Here is a 17,320-nt window from a genome sequence, read left to right as displayed (position 1 = left end):
ACAAGAGTAAATTGCAAGGAATTAATTGGTACCAAATCAAATCAAATCAAATCAAAAGCACCACAGGCCAAGATGGGGGAACCTCTCCTACCTGTCTTCCCTATGCTTTTTGTCTCAAGAAATTCTGTTTATTGCATAATATAATCCAAAATGGAAATCTTGATTGAACTATGTATGTAGTGGTAATAATTTTTGGGGGAATTGGATTTTTAAAGCTTATTGGATTGAGGTTTGATGTAGAATAGAATAGAATATTGATTGTAAAGCTGAAGCAAAACGGCAGAGCAGAGTGTCGTTTTAGAGCATATCTTCCGTCCCATCTCATTAAAAGGGCACATAAAGGAAGCCGTTGAACCCTTTTCCTCTGCAACTTCCTTTGTCTGCTCCGTCGCTCCTCCGCCGTGCGCTTCTGACAAGCCGCCGGAATTTGCTGTTAAGATGGAGTTAGGGATTGTACTTGCGTAAATTTTTCAACTTTCAGATCCATAGTTTTGGTGAACTCTCGATTTCTGAAGCTGTGGAGTTTTTGGGTGGGAATGGGTTCGATTCGTGCAGATCTGGGCAGCAGAATTCACCCCGAGCCGATCGACCACTTCGACCGTCTTCCGGACTCGCTCATACTCCTGATCATCGATAAAATCGGAGATGTCAAGGTTTTAGGCAGATGCTGCGTCGTTTCGAGGCGGTTCCACTCGCTTGTTCCCCAAGTCGACAACGTTGTAGTCTGTGTGGATTGTGTTATCTCCGACGATGATCCTTCCGTCACCTCTTCTTCGTCGGCCGCCGTCGCTGCCCCCGTCGCCTCCGACAAGTCTCGGGATCCTATCTCCTCGCTATTCCGAATCTTCTTCTCCGGGCTGTTGAAACCCTTCCATTCCCTGTCGCAGCTCATCTCTTCCAACTCATCCCGCCGCGCCGCCGTCTCCGAAGGTTTTGACTCCGAAACGGAGCACAACATTGTCACTCACCACTCACCTACTCAGGTACTGAAGAATTTCAACGAAATCAAGGTCCTTCGTATAGAGCTTCCGAGTGGGGAATTAGGGATTGACGATGGCGTTCTGCTCAAATGGAAGGCTGATTTCGGTTCCACGCTCGATAATTGTGTCATTATCGGAGCATCCAGCGTCATTCATCACACCGTGAAAGGTAATAGCCCTAATTCCTGTAACAATGATGGCAACAATGGAGGGGAAAATGATAATGGTAGCATACCAGAGTCGTTTTACACAAATGGTGGGTTGAAATTGCGCGTGGTGTGGACTATTAGCTCGTTGATTGCAGCCTCGGCCAGGCATTATTTGTTGCAGCCAATAATTGCAGAGCATAAGACATTGGAGAGCTTAGTGCTGACGGATGTGGATGGGCAGGGAGTGTTATCCATGAACAAAGAACAATTGGAGGAGCTGAGGGTGAAGCCCTTATCTGCATCTTCTGCATCTAAGAGGACTCTCGTTCCGGCTCTTAATATGCGGCTATGGTATGCGCCGCATTTGGAGTTGCCTAATGGAATGGTGTTAAAAGGGGCGACTTTGGTTGCCATCAGGCCCAGCGAGCAGCCGAAGAAGGAGGTCGTTGGGTTGGAAGGGAATTGGGTTGCGTCGGCTTTTGAGGAACCCTATGGAACTGCTGCAAGGATGCTGGTGAAGAGGAGGACTTATTGCTTGGAAATGAACTCTTTCTAAGGCAGAAATCGAATGTTTGGAGGTATTCTCTATTTTGCTGCAATCCTTTTGAAAATTCATGCCTTCTGAAATCTTGTGTTTGATATCATGTTTCTGTTTTGTGTCCACTGAATTGATATGAGCAAATGTGTATACATATATATATATGTGTGTGAAGGAAATCGATAAATTAGCGAGCTGCATATTTGTTACAATTGATCAACTTTTAAGTATTTGTCCTGCATTTGCCTTCCATGTATGATCTTCTGCATATTTTCATTGCTCGTTTCTTTTTTGATATCCGGTCTTGACTTAGTGAGTATTCTGTTACCCATACCATCAAGATGTTTGGCTGCAATGATTGTTGAATTGTTTTCGGATATATGTTCTGCCTTGCTTCATTTCTATTTGAAAAATTCTGATTGATTTCTTTGATTGTTACAGCTTGTTTCATGTTTGTTTTGTATTTGTAGAGAAAGAAGTACTAGTCGTGGTTGCGTGCATTTGTGGCCAGGTATGAATGGTGGCTGGCAGAGATGACACTATTCATCTACGACTGACTGCGGGTGCGAGGCGCTGAATCTGCTTGCCAGGGGATGTAACAACGGTAGGCATCTCATCTTATATCCTGCCTTGGTTTTGAAATCGAGCATATGCTTTAAGAGCGAATTGTATGCAAAAATGTAAGAGTTGTAAACCATGGACCTGTTGATCTTCTTCCCAATGTTAGCAATCTCTCTGTACATACACCACCAACTGTTGTAGGTATGAATTCTATGCTCTTATTACAATCTGCTGTCCTTTTTTAAAGATTCGCCAACAAATGTAGAAATAGAATGCCATTGTTCTTGACATGCCTTCTTGGCTACTTTCTTGTCTAAATTAGGTTTCAATTGGCCAATTAAAGATTGGGCCTTGCAATAAAGTCTAAGAAAACAAAGCAAATTGATACTACTACTACTACATTTGAACTGAACTGAACTCAATGTATGTCCCAGAAAATCTGACACAGAAAAAGCACAGTTTCACTCACAGAAGAAATGTGTCAAAAAAAATATCCCTATCCCAGCAATCTTGAGTTTGTTGGCATGAATTGCTGCCTGGTGGCTCACACTCACTGCCTCCCCAACAATCCCGATTAAAATAAAACCAAAATTGAGTGTTTTTTTAAAATTGTCACAAAGATGGATACCAACTACCATGATAAAAAAAGAATTACAGCATATATGCCATGCCCCTGTGCTGTCCTGTCCTGTCCGGACAATAATAAATAGTACATGAAAAGAACTCTAACGGATAAAAAAGGACTTGAACTCAACCATGAAATCTGGTATATGTGTTCTGGTTGGTCTATTAATTACTATATTATTGCCTGCAAATGTTAGGTCTATATATAGCCTTTCGGGTGGATTATATCCCCCTATAGTGCTAATTAGTAGAAAAAATAATATTATCTAGAGAGAGGGCCAGCACATTGACATGTGTTGAGTTCACGCTAGGTGAAAGATATTTTTCCCTCTACACTGTCCAAGGCAGCGACAGGAGTGGAGACCCAGTGCAACCAGGAGAACTAATTCTATTAATACCAAGTATTATTGTGGACTAATTTTTATTGTTATTACCAAATAGTGGTAGTTATCTAAATACCTATTTTTCCTACATTAACAGGTGATAATAAAGTAGGCACCCAACACTTGACTAAGCCCTAGACATGTTAGAAACCAGGGAACCAAATTCCACTCTACCCACAATCACAAAATTGGTTATAAAATAGTGACTCATATTTGGTGAATCGAAACCAAGAAAATGGAGCAAAATGATCAAACCAGAGTAAAACAAAACACAATGCTGATCTGATATAAAAAGCCTCGAACCCATCTCAAGACAAGAACTCAAACCACCGTAAATACTGACTGCATCAAGGCAACATATGATGACTAAACGTTTTTACCTTTGCAGGAAAATTAAGCAAGCAAGAACATTACCAGGGAATGAATTAATTAATGAACTCGCGATCAATTCTTTCCTCTCCCTTTCTGACCGGCGAAATGCCTATTGCCGGTGTTAGCATCTCCGCCGTAGCAGAGCTGCAATTCTGAAAGATAGGGCTGGCGGCTGCTATGGTTATCCGCAGGTGCAATGAAGAAACTTGGAGGGGTTCCGTCGGGAAACCTCTGGAAGTGAGGCAACGACAGTGACGGTACTAAAGAAGTTGAATTGGACTGAAGGGTCCCCCTAATGTTATTGAAGCCAGCGGCGACGCCGCCGGAGGACGATGGATTTGGAGATGACGAAAACGACGACGACGACGATGATATTCTGAAGTTCAAATTGTACTCAGTATTGTGGTCGCTGTTGACGTTTCCGGCGCCACTGTTTCCTCCGGCGACGAAGTGGTCCGGCGGGACAAAAGAGAAGTGGAGGAGCTCCGGGTGGTGCTCCACCCCGACGTTGAATATCGGCGGCGCCGCCACGAACGGATTTGTTGACTGTAGTTGCATCATTTGCCCCGTCCGGCCTAGAAGCCCCGAATTGAAGTAATCCATCGGCCACTGCCGGAAGTAATTTGACTCATTGGAACCACCACCGCCGCCGCCGCCGCCGCCGCCGCCGCCATTGTTGATTCCTCCATTCAATAGCTCGGTGAAGGAAGAGGTTTGGGAGAGAGGATTTAGTGCAGAAGCAGATTCAGTCTCCTTCTCCTTCTTCTCCATCTCCATCTTCTCCGATGCAACTCGTTCCTTGGCGCGCTCCCTGGCCTTCATCCTGCTCTCAGATCTGGAAAGAGACAGCCCGGAGCCCTTGCTCGTCTCCGATGTGCTGCTACAGGCGGAGGATTTCGCCGTCAGTTGCTGCTGAGAGTAATTCAGATCGCCGGCGGCGGCGGCAGACCCTAGCTGATCGCTTCCGGCGGTGCTGGACCTCTTCTCGTCGCTCAGCTGCTTCGGCGTGTCGGGGAACGGACTGTTCATCGGCGGCAATTCGGCGATGGAACTCGCCGCCGCCTTCAGCAGCCACTCCACCGCCTTGCTCGGCTGATCGTACCCTAACCGGTCCTGAAGATCGTAGAATTGAATCGCAGTATTCACCGACAGCCGCACGCGGCGGTCTCTCAGCCCCTTGGAGGTCAGAACTTTGCTGTGCCGATCTTTCCCGCCGGAGGCCCGCGAAACCCTCACAATTCGCGACGAAGGCCAGCCGTTGAATCTCCCGACGGCGTCGACGGCTCCAACGCCATTGGAGCAACCTCTTCGGTTGTCTCCGTCGTCGTCCTCATCGGGATAGTGGCCGCCCATTTTCTCGCCGCCGGCAGCTGCATCGCCGATTCTGGGAAACTTGCACCGAATTTCATCTGCCTCCATGTTACAGCTCTCATTTAATTCGTAATCGGGAACAGAAAGAGGGACAATTCTAACCCGAATCGGAATAATTCGGAAAATTAGGGTTTGGGAGGGAGGGAAAGGGAGAGGGAGAGGGAAAAACAGTGGGTGTGTACAGTGCACTGCAGCAGTGGGGTGGGGAAGACTGTACCGTACTTTGCAGCATTGATGACGATTACACAGACCGCTTTGGCTTTTGTAATGATGTATACATACACCTATACATACAATCACATACACATACACATACAGTAGTGAGAGAAAAGATCAGATCCCATTTTCTGCTCCAATATATATATATGACGACGATGGCGGGTCTTCTTCTTCCTCCTCAATTCTCCTCAAGATTTTCTTTTTCTGCGCTGCTTTCAAAACCCAAAATCAAATCAATCGAACTAATTAATCTTACAAAATAGAACAATCAAATCCACAACCACACCACCAAAAAAAATAAGAATCAGATGCTGAAAAAGAAAGCGGGAAATAATAAAGTAAAAAAGAACGTTGCTTTTATCTTCTTTTCCTCCAAGAATATCAACAAACATAAATCAATAATAGTAATATGTTTTAATTAAGTTGAGAAATTCTAACTAACTGTGATTTATTTGTCGAGACGAGGGGGGAAAAGACAGGCAGGAGTTAGAGAGAGAGAGAAAAAATAAGGCTGAATAATTAAAAGCTTGCTGACCCTAAAAATTGCAGACATTATTGCTATGTGGTGGTGCTTTAAGACAGATAGCCAGGCGGCCATACATAAAAATCTCTTCCGTCCAGACAGACACTGAATTGTGGAAAGTACTTTACCAGAAAAAAAATTTCCCCCAACCTTACCTGGATGTAACCAGCGGACGACGGTGACCACTCGACTCTCCCCCTCGGTCGGGTCGCTGCAATAACACTCTCTGCAAATCAATTCATTTCCGCCATGTAAATCCAAACGTTAATTGTAATCAATCCGGGGAGGGAAGCATTATTTACATACATATATATATGTGTGTGTGTGTGTGTGTGTGTGTGTTAGAAAAATCAACATTGAATTTTCCATGGTCGAAGCACCAAGATTTGAACTTTATTACATGTATATTCATTTTTTGTGAAAATTTATTAAGAACGAAGAAGGGAAGAAATAAACCTGGAAATTGGTTAGTTAGGAACATAAAGTTGGAGAAGAAGAAGAGAGATTGGGGATGAGATTATGTAGGTAGTGTAAGAAGACGACCCACCCACCCGACTTCGAAGTTCGTAAATGGGCGAAAACCCGAAATTCCAGTGGAGCTGTTGCTTCCTTAGTAGCCAACTTCCCAAACTCCAAAGCCCTCTTCTCCCTCCCTCCCTGTAAAGTAGAAATCAATTTGCTCAGAAACAATTAATAATGGTTCTTTAATGGATTTCTTGCCCTTTCAACGACGTCCCTCCATCCGACCTTAATAATTAAACTCCCAATCAGAGAAAAATACAGACAATTAATTGGAGGTGGAGGATTGAATTAACTGCTTATTGCATTACACAGGAAGGAAGTTTTTGATTTAGCCATGGTGATTAATTAGGGTTTTGATTTAAAACTGTGGGTGACATGTGTAAAGGCAGAAATCATTACAAGGATTGATGGAGGGATATGGGGATGGATTCATTGGAACAGATCAGCCTCGGCTTATCAGGAAAGGACAACCTTTGCTGCTTCTCTATGTTTTCTCAATTTTCTCCCTTCAATTTGTCCTTATTTACTACTTTATCTGCCTTGCATCTTAATTTCCTACAAAAATACCCTAAAAAAGAAAGAAATTCTGTGCCCCTCTCTCTGTGTGTGTACATATATGTATGGATTTATTTTTATTCTTCGAATGCATAATTGTAATATATATCCCAGCTGATTGTTTGGTCAATTAAAGAAATTAATTACATCCATCAATGATAAAGATTCAATTTTTATTTTTTTATTTTTTTTTAATCCACATACTCCTTCACTCACTATATGTGTGTGATGCTGTTTTCATGTAATCTTATGACATTGACAAAACAGTAGCTATTTGATTGAATATATAAAAGATCCTATGATCAATTCTTGAATTCAATGAATGTGATATAACTGGTTGTTGAATTATGCAGTAATTTATTTTACAACAACAATCTACTAAATTAAATACCAAAAGGGTTCATTATAATTATAATTATATATTTATATATATATATATATATACTTTATAATAATACAAACACAAATGCATATAATCATCCACCCCCTAGCTACAAAAAGGGTTTCTTTTTATCATTGTCTTTTTATTTCGGGTGCTTTTACTAAAAGGGCTTTTAAGGATACCTCCTATTAGTTATACATACATACAAGTTTAACTAACAAATGGATGGTGTCTTAAACTACTAGTCAAGGATCACGTCCGTACATGCATGTAATAATGCATCCCATTGCTCCATTTCATCAACCTCGCACATACATACATATATATATATATATAAATACACAAAGTGGGATCAAATTAAATTGTATGGTACGAATTATGAAATTAAGAAACACACTCACACATACATACGTACACACACACACACACACAACCAAGTTGTGGTTCCATGTTGGATTTGGACCACATTCTTGTTTCACCTTTATGGATATCTTACAAGCCACCAAAATATGCCCCCATTCAATATTCATTTCCCACTTACCTTCCCATAAATGAGATTCATAATTAATTATTCATTCTGCCCATGCACCCCAATTTTTATTTTTATTTATATTCATATCACAATAGTGGAATAAGGGTTGAAAAAGGAAAAGGATGCTTTCTTACAAACTATATGTATTCATTTGGGTGATTTATTTTGACATTAATTGATATGATCTAAATGCTATACGTAGTATGGTATGGTTATGGTTTAATTATATATTCTAACTAATTACTATTTTATTCTTTCTAAGAGAGGTGCATATTTTTACTTAATCGAATATGGGAATTCCAAATAATTATATATTTATTTAATTCAAGGGGCACGTGTCGATGTTCGTAAAGGCATAGGCATTTGACTTCTCGATGACCTGACCATAACTACACTGCACGTGTCGCCCTCATCCCTCATCCCTCATCCCTCATCCACCCTCCTTTTCTTTTCTTTATTATTATTATTTTTTTAAAATAATAATAAAAAAAAAAAGTTAGGTATTTTACTGGCTGTATTTGGGCTGATAAACCCATGTTCATATTGGGCCATATTGTGATAGCCCACTGAACTTTACGTTGTACTGCCTTAGCCCAAATTTGGGCCCTATAGTTAAAAGCTCAATTTAATTTGGATCCAATACTTTGATAAAGGGGTTTTTAGTGCGCCGGACGAATTGTCCGCGGCGGCGCTACCTCCGTTGCTCTCAATCAGCTTCTACTACTTGCGAGCTTGCTCTTGATAAATGCATCGATAAGGTTGAATTGTTGCGGGTGATTGGAGAGTATTTGTTTTTTCTTCTCGAATTTGACATCTGAGCTCGAATTGATGGCTGCTTCTAATTCCTCTAAGCTGTTTCGCGGTATGTGATTTATCATGGCTTTGCGATCGACTCGATATTGTCTTCGTATTTGTTAATTTCATGGAGAAATGCTTACATTTTCTAAAACAGATAGTTTTTTTCTTCACAATTTTCTGGTGCTCCATATCTATGTATGACTGAATTCTTATGTATTAGAGCAATCGGCGTCAAGTAACCGCGAGTATTAGGAGATCTAATGTTTGCAGGATCTATGAAAAGATAACTCATTTGGTGGTTTTTCTTTTAACCTCAGAAAATGTTTTGAAATCTTTTACTTAGCTCAAAATGGATTACGCAATGAATTGTATAATTCTAGCAAGTTGTTAGATTTATTGAAGAGAGACCTTGACCTTGAGTATTGATTTTATCTTTTTATATCATGAAATTAAACCTTAATCTTTTGGTTCCTTTACAAAAACAGTTTTGTATTACTACAAGTTAAGAGCATTCTTACCCTCTGGCATGTAGAAACATCCATCCACGAATCACGATTACTCTCTGCTCCATGAATAATTCTTCTGTGTATATCTTGTGAGTCTCATTTCTGATGTCTGTACTGCTTGTTGTGATGGTTATGAATTCCAGCTGGTCGTTCAATACTTGGTGGCTTTAGCAACAGTTATTTTGGGGCAAGCAGATGGACTTCACCACTCAACCACATGGAATTCTTATCTCAAGTTCGTATTTTTCCCTCTTTTCTTCATTAGCATGGCCCTTAAATCGCAGTATTTCCAAAATTTTAATGGTTCCCATCTTCCCCCTTTTAACTGCCTATACTATTTTAACATGATTTGTTGTATTGCTTGTGAGGGAGAGTGTGGATAAATTTATTAATGTTCTTTGAAATGTGCTATTAATCTTATCTATGATGAGCATTAGCTAAAGAATATTTTGTGCTGAAACTCAAGAGTTAAGAAGATTGGATTCAATTCCCACTATATATATTGTTTAAAAATTGGCTGAACTACCTAATGTGGAGGTGCTTGAAATTGATGTATCTATATTGTCAACATGTGTTCTTGCAGCAACAAAGGGCGTTCATACAGATGAGGACTAACCTGAAAGTGGTGGACAATTCCGGGGCGAAAAGAGTAATGTGCATTCAAGCCTCTAAAGGAAGAAAAGGTGCTAGACTGGGGGATACCATAGTTGCATCTGTTAAGGAAGCAAAAGTGGGCGGCAAAGTGAAGAAAGGAGACGTGCACTATGCTGTTGTGGTTCGTGCTGCAATGCAACGTGGCCGTTGTGATGGGAGTGAAGTCAAGTTCGACGACAATGCTGTGGTACTCATCAACAAGCAGGGCGAGCCGATTGGGACCCGAGTGTTTGGTCCCGTGCCTCATGAATTGAGGAAGAAGAAGCATCTCAAGATCCTCAGTCTTGCCGAGCACATTGCCTAAAACATTTTAATTTGAAAAAGCTTGCCATAGCCATGCCATGTCTCTGTTAAATTCAATGAGATTTCTGGATAATTGCAACAAACAGAATTATTGATCGCTTCTTCTTATCTTTGTATCTTTGTACTCTGTGTTTTTTTAAGAGCGTCTTGGTTTCTTTATTTCCTAACTATACTATTTATTTTTCTCCAGGCATATACAAGCTATTCCGTTATATGGATTGGGTTAATGGCCCAGATATATGGGTCGGGTCGGGTCGGGTCGGTATTTATTGGGCTCTAGAGGTAGATAGGGCGCCGGGCCCATTAAAGAATAGGGTTATAGTTACTATCAGTCCATTGTAAATTAGGGATTGGACAGAGGAGAGGGGGAGGGCGAGCAGTGATAGAGACGGCGATGGTGTCAGGGATGTCGTCAATAAGGACGAAAAGCATTGAAGGAGAAATGGCGTGAGCGTCGAGCGACGGCGGGTATGGCGTTGGGTTGTCGGGTTGTCGCGTCGGTGTGAGGTTTTAGGCGTTGTTCACTCACTCACTCACGGCCAGGCCAGGCCAGATATAGCAAAAGCTTTTGTCTGTCTCCCGTGATTCGCCTCCTTCTCGCCATTAATTCAGCCGCGATTCAATTAATTAATCTCTCTCTCTCTCTCTGGTCTGCTCTGCTCAATAATTCTGGAGCCGTACCATTGGTTGATGCTCATGCTCGATCACGCCGACTGTGAAAAAGCAAGTACCATTCCCCAACTCATCCTCAGTCTGTGAGCTTACCAACACTCTCTCTCTCTCTACATTTGTAGTATGCTGTGGCAAATGTGTGTATATATGTATGTATGTATGTGCGTACATATTCTGCATTCTCACGTAATTCAAGTGATGACTATAACTGCATATTTTTTTCTGTTGTGATATTTTTGGCTGTACCTTTTCAGATATGAATAATGATATTATTATTATTATTAATTAAATAAATGTGGTCCCTTCCCTTCCTGCTCTGGTATTACTGTGATTTTTATGCATATTATCACAATACAATTTCAAAACATATGATTGATTGAATCAGTGGGGTTTGGCTGAAACATGCAAATGAAAATTAGGGTTTGGTCAAAAACACATGGAAAGTACATGACTGTCCAGCAACAAAATGTGATCTTTGCCCATCTCTTTCTCATCGGTCAAACATCAGAAAATGTGATGATGATAACCTCAATCCCCAAATTTTACCCTGTCCAATCAATATTAATTAGTTAATTAACACTACACTCACAGTAGAGTAGAGTAGAGTGGAGTAGAGTAGAGTATAGAGTAGAGTAGATGAATATATGTATAGAATTATCCAGAAAGAATTGGCGATGAGTAGACAAAAAAAACAAAAAAGGCCGTACGTACATAAGCAGAAAGTATGAGAAATCAAGGCCGCCGGACATTGCCTGCCTCCCTACAGTACACCTACGCCCCCTACTGTACTAACCCTATTTTTCTCTCTCTTATTTCTCTCTCTCTCTCTCTCTAAATATCATGCTATATATTCATTGCAAGCAATCCCTTATGCTCTCTTCGTTTTATCATCGGTCTGTTGAATGAATTTTTGGGCACGTTATATCAAGAACTAGTTAGCAGGCAGGCAGGCAACATTTCCTTAATTCCATATTTCAAGTGTACTTGCAAGAATGCAGGTGGCGAAAGAGTTGCCGGCGCCGGCGCTGAAGAATGCGGAGGCGGTGTACCAGAAGGTGAGCCTTTTGGTTTCCGGCAACGCGGTGGTGATGTTCACCATCAGCGGCTGCTGCATGTGCCACGTCGTCAAGCAGCTGCTGCTCGGCCTCGGCGTCGGTCCGACCATCGTCGAGCTCGACCGCGACGCTTCCGGCGGCGACATCCACGCGCTCCTTTTCCACCTCTCCGGCGGAGGGGGAGTGGGAGGGCGGCGGAGCCGCCAGCCGGCGGTGCCTGCTGTGTTTGTGGGAGGAAAATTTTTGGGAGGGATTGAGGCGGTGATGGCCTGCCATATCAACGGAACCCTAGTTCCTCTTCTCAAGGACGCCGGAGCTCTGTGGCTCTGATCGCCGGGTGGCTTTTATATGATAGGAAATTAATTAGTCCTTTGGTATTATTATATGTTAATTTTTATTTAAACATGCATAACATATATAATATATATATATGTATATAAGATTGTAGAAATGTTATTCTATTTCTTATTAAATATATGAATGGCTTAATTAATTTTGATTTTGAGCATGGTTCTAATTATATATATATATATATATTTGAGTGTGTTTTATATATAGCTTAAAGATGAGGACATGAAAAACAGTAAAAAAGACAAAGAAGATAGAACTGGAGACAGGAAGAGGGATTCATCAGCTGTTATTTGGTGGTAGTACTGAAGATTTCTACAAAGATGTTGCACTATGATCATGACAAGGAATGAAATATTTGCCTCTTTCTGCAAATAAATTCTGATCCAAAGATCAGGATGACATACTCATTTTTGACCACCATATCTTTACCCTTTGGTCAGACAATCATATGCCTTTCATTGCCACACACAAAATTAAAAAAAATATACATATATGTAAATGTATGTGTGTGTCCAACTTCATCCAATACTAAAACATGGCAAAGTTTCTATATTATTAAGATTAATCTTCGATGAATTGATGAAAAGATGGTAGGAAAAAAAAAAAAAAAAAAAGAGAGAACTAGTTAGCTAGATTGATTTATACAAGAAATAACCCTGCAATAAAAAAACACAAATCACCACTAAACATCAATAATGAAAAGTGCATGCATGCATTCTCTTCTTTTAATCTATCTAGCCTCCATTTCTCATCATCAATTCTCATTTCATCACACCCTTGTAGAATTTGGCAAAACCTTTTTTCTGTTGCAGTTTTCCTGCATCCATTCTCCCTATGTTTCCTCAACGTGTCCGGAATTGATCAAGAAGGGTCGTAAATAATAAAGAGATCAAAAGGTCAGGAAATGGAGAAATTGTTGATCGACAGCAGATAGGAGGCAAAAGAGAGGATGACGGGGAGGAGGCAGAGCAGGTGAATGGGCGTCGATACAATCCCTAAATTCCTCAAAATGGCGTTGGCAGCAGCCTCCATCTTTTCTGATCCTTCTTCAGCAATAGGCTCGAGTCGGGGGGCATAATTGGAGGGCTTTTTCATGCTACGAAGATGAATAAGAAGGGCAGGAGCAAGCTCAATCCAGTTGTGCATGAATCCAATTTGCTTGGAGCTCATGCTGAAGTGCAAAGGATCAGAAAAGCCTTTTACGCGGAGGGCGAGCACAGAGTACTGTTACCTGATGATGATGAGAACAAGAATGATCAAATTGGTAAAATATATATAATTATATTGCAATATTTCGGACAAAAGCTAAGGTCTTGTTGGCGTTGGTGAATGGAACAGCTATAATGGTGCATATCCACTAAGAATTTGTTTGGACGTGAATATAGCCCACCATTACAGAATGCCTAAAACAGGTTTTATTTGCAAGCGTAGAAATTGGGAAGAAATTAACTAAAGATAAGGATTTAAATGAAACTGAATTAATCAGAGTTTAAATTCAGCATATTAACCTTGCATTTTTGGCTAGGTCAGGGATGCTCTATTGACATCAATGTTGCATTTTCTGATTGCTTTCAGATTCAACACTTTCTTTTAATCTTTGCAAAGCTGAAAACAAAGCATACATGTAAGATAAGCAATTCAATGGGCATAGAAACAAAAAGGGATGGAATAAGACTGCATGTTAATATTTGACACTAGCCCTAGCCCATCTTGGGAACATCGAGGAAAGCTGTAACCTGATTTCATTCCTGATGGGAGAAATAAGTACCTGTATCATAGGTCGAACGTAATGACTCCACCAACTCAAGTGGGACAGGATAATTTGGACAAGATTCACAACCGGCCTTTTGTAACAGCATTTTGAATTGCTTAACCTAAAATTAACACATTAATAATTCCCATATGATGAGTAATATGAAAGTATTATCTTTATATTTAACTCTAAAGCAGCTGTGTTTTATCAAGTAATCCAACAAAACTAACAACCTCATCCTTACAAATACTGTAACTTATAAAGCCTCTATAATACTAATAAGATGTCTACAAAAGAATATTAAAAGAAACAATTGAAGGAACATAAAACAAAAAAAAAGTACAAAGATCTTTTGAGAGGAAAGAAGTACCTGGTCTTTGTTCAGAAATGTGAAGCAACACCCATTTTGGCCTGCCCTTGCCGTTCGACCAGCCCGATGAATATATGTTTTGATACGGTTGGGCATATCGTAGTTGATTACATTCTTTACACCTTCGACATCCATTCCACGAGCCATTGCATCAGAGGAAATAAGAACTTGTGATAATCCTTCCCGAAATCCCTTCAATTTGTTGCTGCAAGACAATCAGCATCAACCCACATCAGAAAGAAATCAGGTAACCATGTAATTGATCGATTAACATACGTTAATTCATATGATTGACGAAACACAGCTTAAGAAACTGCAATAATTATGCATAGCTAGGACCTTCTTATGTGTCGAAGTTGACGGCTAGAGTACTCTTCAGTCTTGATGGGAAGATCATCAAATAAATTCAATAACGTGCATAGCCTGTGTGTTGACTCTACGGATTTTGTGAAAACAATACACTTCTCTCCTTGTAAACTTTTTAAAAGTGCAAGAAGATAAAGTGGTTTAAGCTTTGATTCACAAATCTGCATATAGTAAATGTAACATCATCAACATAAACTTCACAGCCAATGATATGAAGCATGTAGTAATCATACCACTTTACAGGACTTGAGCTCATCAGGGAGCTGGTAACGATTCATTCCCACTGCTAAAAGCAAAGGATGGTGCAGATCAAGGACTGCTAGCTTGCTCGGATCCTGTGTTAATGTGGCTGATAGAACCAATTTCACAAGTCTTGGGTGAGGCTTACCCAAAAATCCCCCTTCAACGCCACTGCATAAATAAGTAGTTTTCAATTGATAAATAAAAATCTTGATTTAGATTGGTATTTCATTAATTATAAAAATCAATCTACTTTCCAAACAACTCAAACAGTCTTTATATTATGTCAATGACAAGTACGGTCTCTAGATATTTGTAAGTAGATGTCATAATTCATGAATAACGCCAATACAAATCGTTTCCTTCCAAAAGCACACCCAGGGCCAAACACAGTTTTGGTGAGAGAAGACCAGGAATCAAGTAAAACTGCTATGGAGAAACACACAAACAAACAACTACTTTTAATTAAAATGTAAACAACTGCAGCATGTGGGTAAATGGAGAAACTGACCAACTCCTGATGGTTTTCAGGGAACCATATATGGGAGGAGCAATGCCATCGGCTAAGGGAAACTGACTCTGTCTGCAAGAATACGCTGACTTGAGAACATTAGGCAACCAGGAGTGATAATCATCCCTAAGTAACCTATCTGTCTCATCAACAACCTGAGATATTCCTTTATTAGTAACATGAATTTTCAAAAATTTGAAATTACATAAGCAAGGTGACCTCTCTCTTACAAGATAATGAAGATGCTCCAGCGTAAAACCCTCTGTATTATTGATATGATCCATCAGCCTTCCTGGCGTTGCAACAAGAATGTCAACTCTGCTTCGTAGCTCAGGAGGAGAATACCAATTATCAGAACAGATGCCAAAATCCAACTTAGGTTTCTTCACTAGCTTTGAGATTTCATCTGAAATAGAAGACTGACCAACTGCCAAACCCACTGACAAGCCCATTGCAGGAGCCACAGAATCAAAAACTTCCTTCACCTGGAAAAGACGATGAAAATATGAAGCACAATAAAATGAAATATAAGTCAAATTTATCCAGCATTGTTGAAGAGAAGGAAAGAATGGCATACATTGAACATCTTATTAAATAGAAATTTAATAAAAACAACCAAAATCTTTAACCTGTACTGCCAAATCACGAGTGGGCAAGACAACCAGAGCTCGAAGGGCTGTAATTCTGTATTTGGAAAGCATATGCACAATTGGCAAAGCATATGCAAGTGTCTTTCCACTGCCTGTAGGTGAGCTTATACAAAGATCTCTGTCGCAACAACCCGGCCCAATTATCTCTGTCCAGACTGACAGTTGCACAGGAAATAATGAAGTGATGCCCATATTCTGCAAAGCTGCTTGCATCCTAAAAAAATTGAATTGGTGTGAGTGATATCTAATAGCTGTTATTCATAATTTCATACAACTACATTTGTTATTTCCCCATATATTTTCACCTCAAGTACAACAGTTTGATTGATAACACCCAATTATAAATCGATAGCAACACTAGTAGTGATTATGAATTAGTATATTTTTCGCTTATTTGTTATTCAAAATCCCTCGCTTTTTTAGAGTGTCTCAACTTCCTTTTTTATGTCAAATATCGCAAACAATCACACGCACAAGACTTCAACATGAATTAGAATAGAAGCATAAACAAGAATCCTCGAGTACGCTAACAATAACCAAATAATATACATGGAATTCCGATTCCCAAGCATGGTGATATCATCATCTAGATAAGAAAACAAGTCACAAAAATAATAAAAACAACCAAACCAAAAAACGTTCCAATCAGAATACGCAGTTCAACCATCAGAAAATATGAATTATACGTATACACAAACCTGGGATCGAGGCGGGGAACACAATTGAGAGGACGTGGCTCATAATCACTAACATCCACTGGCTTTCTCATCCATGGCACTAGAAGCGAGTTTCCACTCTTGTCTTGCTCCGACGCCGCCGACTCCATTAGTCTCGACGAAGAATCCGCGCCTCTGCTCTTCTGCAGCCGATCTTTCTTGCACAGTATTCGGCGGTGCAAAGGGTTTTGAATTTTGATTGTCCGTATGGACTGAACCCATGGGCCTTTGTAGGTCCAATTTAATCAGTCCAATACATTATAGCCCGTTATTATTTTTATTTTAAAACTTTCCAAAAAATTTTGTAATTTTTTTTTACATAATTTTTTAAAAATAATTTATAAAAACGCATTCAATAAAAATAGAGACAACCAAAAAAAAATTCAAAAACACTTTCTATTCCATGTGAGTTTATGCTAATATTTCTAAAGAGATGCTCTGGTTGTGTCTTATATTTTGGAAATGAAAAAAATGTAAAATAAGTAAATATTTGATATAATAGTTTAAGAAATTAATAATTAATATAATATATTAAATCAAAATAAAAATATATTATAGTAGAGTATTTTGTGAAGGAAAAATTTAGAGTAAATATTATCATTATGATGCAATACGTCAAAAAACGCAACAAAATAATTACGCTTTTAAGCCAAACAAGAATTAG

At 39.8% G+C, this 17,320-nt stretch overlaps 5 protein-coding genes across 9 annotated transcripts; 3 read left to right on the top strand and 2 right to left on the bottom strand.

Annotated features, from left to right (window-relative positions):
• The first annotated feature begins 46 nt into the window (after positions 1-46).
• On the top strand, positions 47-2,516 carry LOC127249493 (F-box protein At4g18380-like). Of its 2 annotated transcripts, none has more exons than XM_051272285.1 (2): positions 47-1,707; positions 2,109-2,516. In XM_051272285.1, the coding sequence occupies exon 1, from the start codon at positions 537-539 to the stop codon at positions 1,683-1,685; it is 1,149 nt and encodes a 382-aa protein (XP_051128242.1). In that variant the 5' UTR covers positions 47-536; the 3' UTR covers positions 1,686-1,707; positions 2,109-2,516. The 2 variants fall into 2 exon arrangements, with proteins under 2 accessions (XP_051128242.1, XP_051128241.1); XM_051272284.1 differs by having other exon boundaries at positions 49-1,707; positions 2,138-2,516.
• A 979-nt stretch (positions 2,517-3,495) lies between these two features.
• LOC127249491 (transcription factor TCP2-like) lies at positions 3,496-6,635 on the bottom strand. 3 transcript variants are annotated; one of them, XM_051272280.1, is made up of 4 exons: positions 6,468-6,635; positions 6,177-6,377; positions 5,876-5,946; positions 3,496-5,406 (listed from the first exon to the last, which is right to left on the bottom strand). In XM_051272280.1, the coding sequence occupies exon 4, from the start codon at positions 5,024-5,026 to the stop codon at positions 3,680-3,682; it is 1,347 nt and encodes a 448-aa protein (XP_051128237.1). In that variant the 5' UTR covers positions 5,027-5,406; positions 5,876-5,946; positions 6,177-6,377; positions 6,468-6,635; the 3' UTR covers positions 3,496-3,679. The 3 variants fall into 3 exon arrangements, with proteins under 3 accessions (XP_051128237.1, XP_051128238.1, XP_051128236.1); XM_051272281.1 differs by having other exon boundaries at positions 6,268-6,377; XM_051272279.1 differs by having other exon boundaries at positions 6,272-6,377.
• Positions 6,636-8,363: 1,728 nt separating this feature from the next.
• LOC127249724 (50S ribosomal protein HLP, mitochondrial-like) lies at positions 8,364-10,082 on the top strand. Its single transcript, XM_051272666.1, has 3 exons — positions 8,364-8,573; positions 9,159-9,250; positions 9,599-10,082. Exons 1-3 carry the CDS (start codon positions 8,540-8,542, stop codon positions 9,971-9,973), a joined length of 501 nt encoding a protein of 166 aa, XP_051128623.1. The 5' UTR covers positions 8,364-8,539; the 3' UTR covers positions 9,974-10,082.
• A 154-nt stretch (positions 10,083-10,236) lies between these two features.
• LOC127249725 (glutaredoxin-C9-like) lies at positions 10,237-12,192 on the top strand. Its single transcript, XM_051272667.1, has one exon. The coding sequence runs from the start codon at positions 11,637-11,639 to the stop codon at positions 12,027-12,029; it is 393 nt and encodes a 130-aa protein (XP_051128624.1). The 5' UTR covers positions 10,237-11,636; the 3' UTR covers positions 12,030-12,192.
• Positions 12,193-12,559: 367 nt separating this feature from the next.
• LOC127249723 (DEAD-box ATP-dependent RNA helicase 1) lies at positions 12,560-16,834 on the bottom strand. Of its 2 annotated transcripts, XM_051272664.1 has the most exons (10): positions 16,639-16,834; positions 15,920-16,154; positions 15,521-15,775; positions 15,291-15,445; positions 14,773-14,950; positions 14,513-14,700; positions 14,174-14,378; positions 13,819-13,924; positions 13,559-13,655; positions 12,560-13,281 (listed from the first exon to the last, which is right to left on the bottom strand). In XM_051272664.1, the coding sequence occupies exons 1-9, from the start codon at positions 16,764-16,766 to the stop codon at positions 13,597-13,599; spliced, it is 1,509 nt and encodes a 502-aa protein (XP_051128621.1). In that variant the 5' UTR covers positions 16,767-16,834; the 3' UTR covers positions 12,560-13,281; positions 13,559-13,596. The 2 variants fall into 2 exon arrangements, with proteins under 2 accessions (XP_051128621.1, XP_051128622.1); XM_051272665.1 differs by lacking the exon at positions 12,560-13,281 and having other exon boundaries at positions 13,558-13,655.
• Between the last annotated feature and the right edge of the window lie 486 nt (positions 16,835-17,320).

Source organism: Andrographis paniculata, unplaced genomic scaffold (assembly GCF_009805555.1).
Source record: "Andrographis paniculata isolate CXL003 unplaced genomic scaffold, ASM980555v1 Contig36END, whole genome shotgun sequence".
Taxonomy (NCBI): Eukaryota; Viridiplantae; Streptophyta; class Magnoliopsida; order Lamiales; family Acanthaceae; genus Andrographis; species Andrographis paniculata.
The sequence above is the reverse complement of the archived record's forward strand: the minus strand, read 5'-3'. Positions and strand labels throughout refer to the sequence as shown.

Coding starts and splice junctions, on each gene's coding strand:
- LOC127249493 (XM_051272285.1), top strand. CDS start 537: ATGGGTTCGATTCGTGCAGATCTGGGCAGCAGAATTCACCCCGAGCCG.
- LOC127249491 (XM_051272280.1), bottom strand. CDS start 5,026: ATGGAGGCAGATGAAATTCGGTGCAAGTTTCCCAGAATCGGCGATGCA.
- LOC127249724 (XM_051272666.1), top strand. CDS start 8,540: ATGGCTGCTTCTAATTCCTCTAAGCTGTTTCGCG. Junction 8,574..9,158: donor TTCCTCTAAGCTGTTTCGCG/GTATGTGATTTA, acceptor TATGAATTCCAG/CTGGTCGTTCAATACTTGGT. Junction 9,251..9,598: donor ACATGGAATTCTTATCTCAA/GTTCGTATTTTT, acceptor GTGTTCTTGCAG/CAACAAAGGGCGTTCATACA.
- LOC127249725 (XM_051272667.1), top strand. CDS start 11,637: ATGCAGGTGGCGAAAGAGTTGCCGGCGCCGGCGCTGAAGAATGCGGAG.
- LOC127249723 (XM_051272664.1), bottom strand. CDS start 16,766: ATGGAGTCGGCGGCGTCGGAGCAAGACAAGAGTGGAAACTCGCTTCTA. Junction 16,155..16,638: donor GTTCCCCGCCTCGATCCCAG/GTTTGTGTATAC, acceptor CAATTTTTTTAG/GATGCAAGCAGCTTTGCAGA. Junction 15,776..15,919: donor CTCGTGATTTGGCAGTACAG/GTTAAAGATTTT, acceptor CGTCTTTTCCAG/GTGAAGGAAGTTTTTGATTC.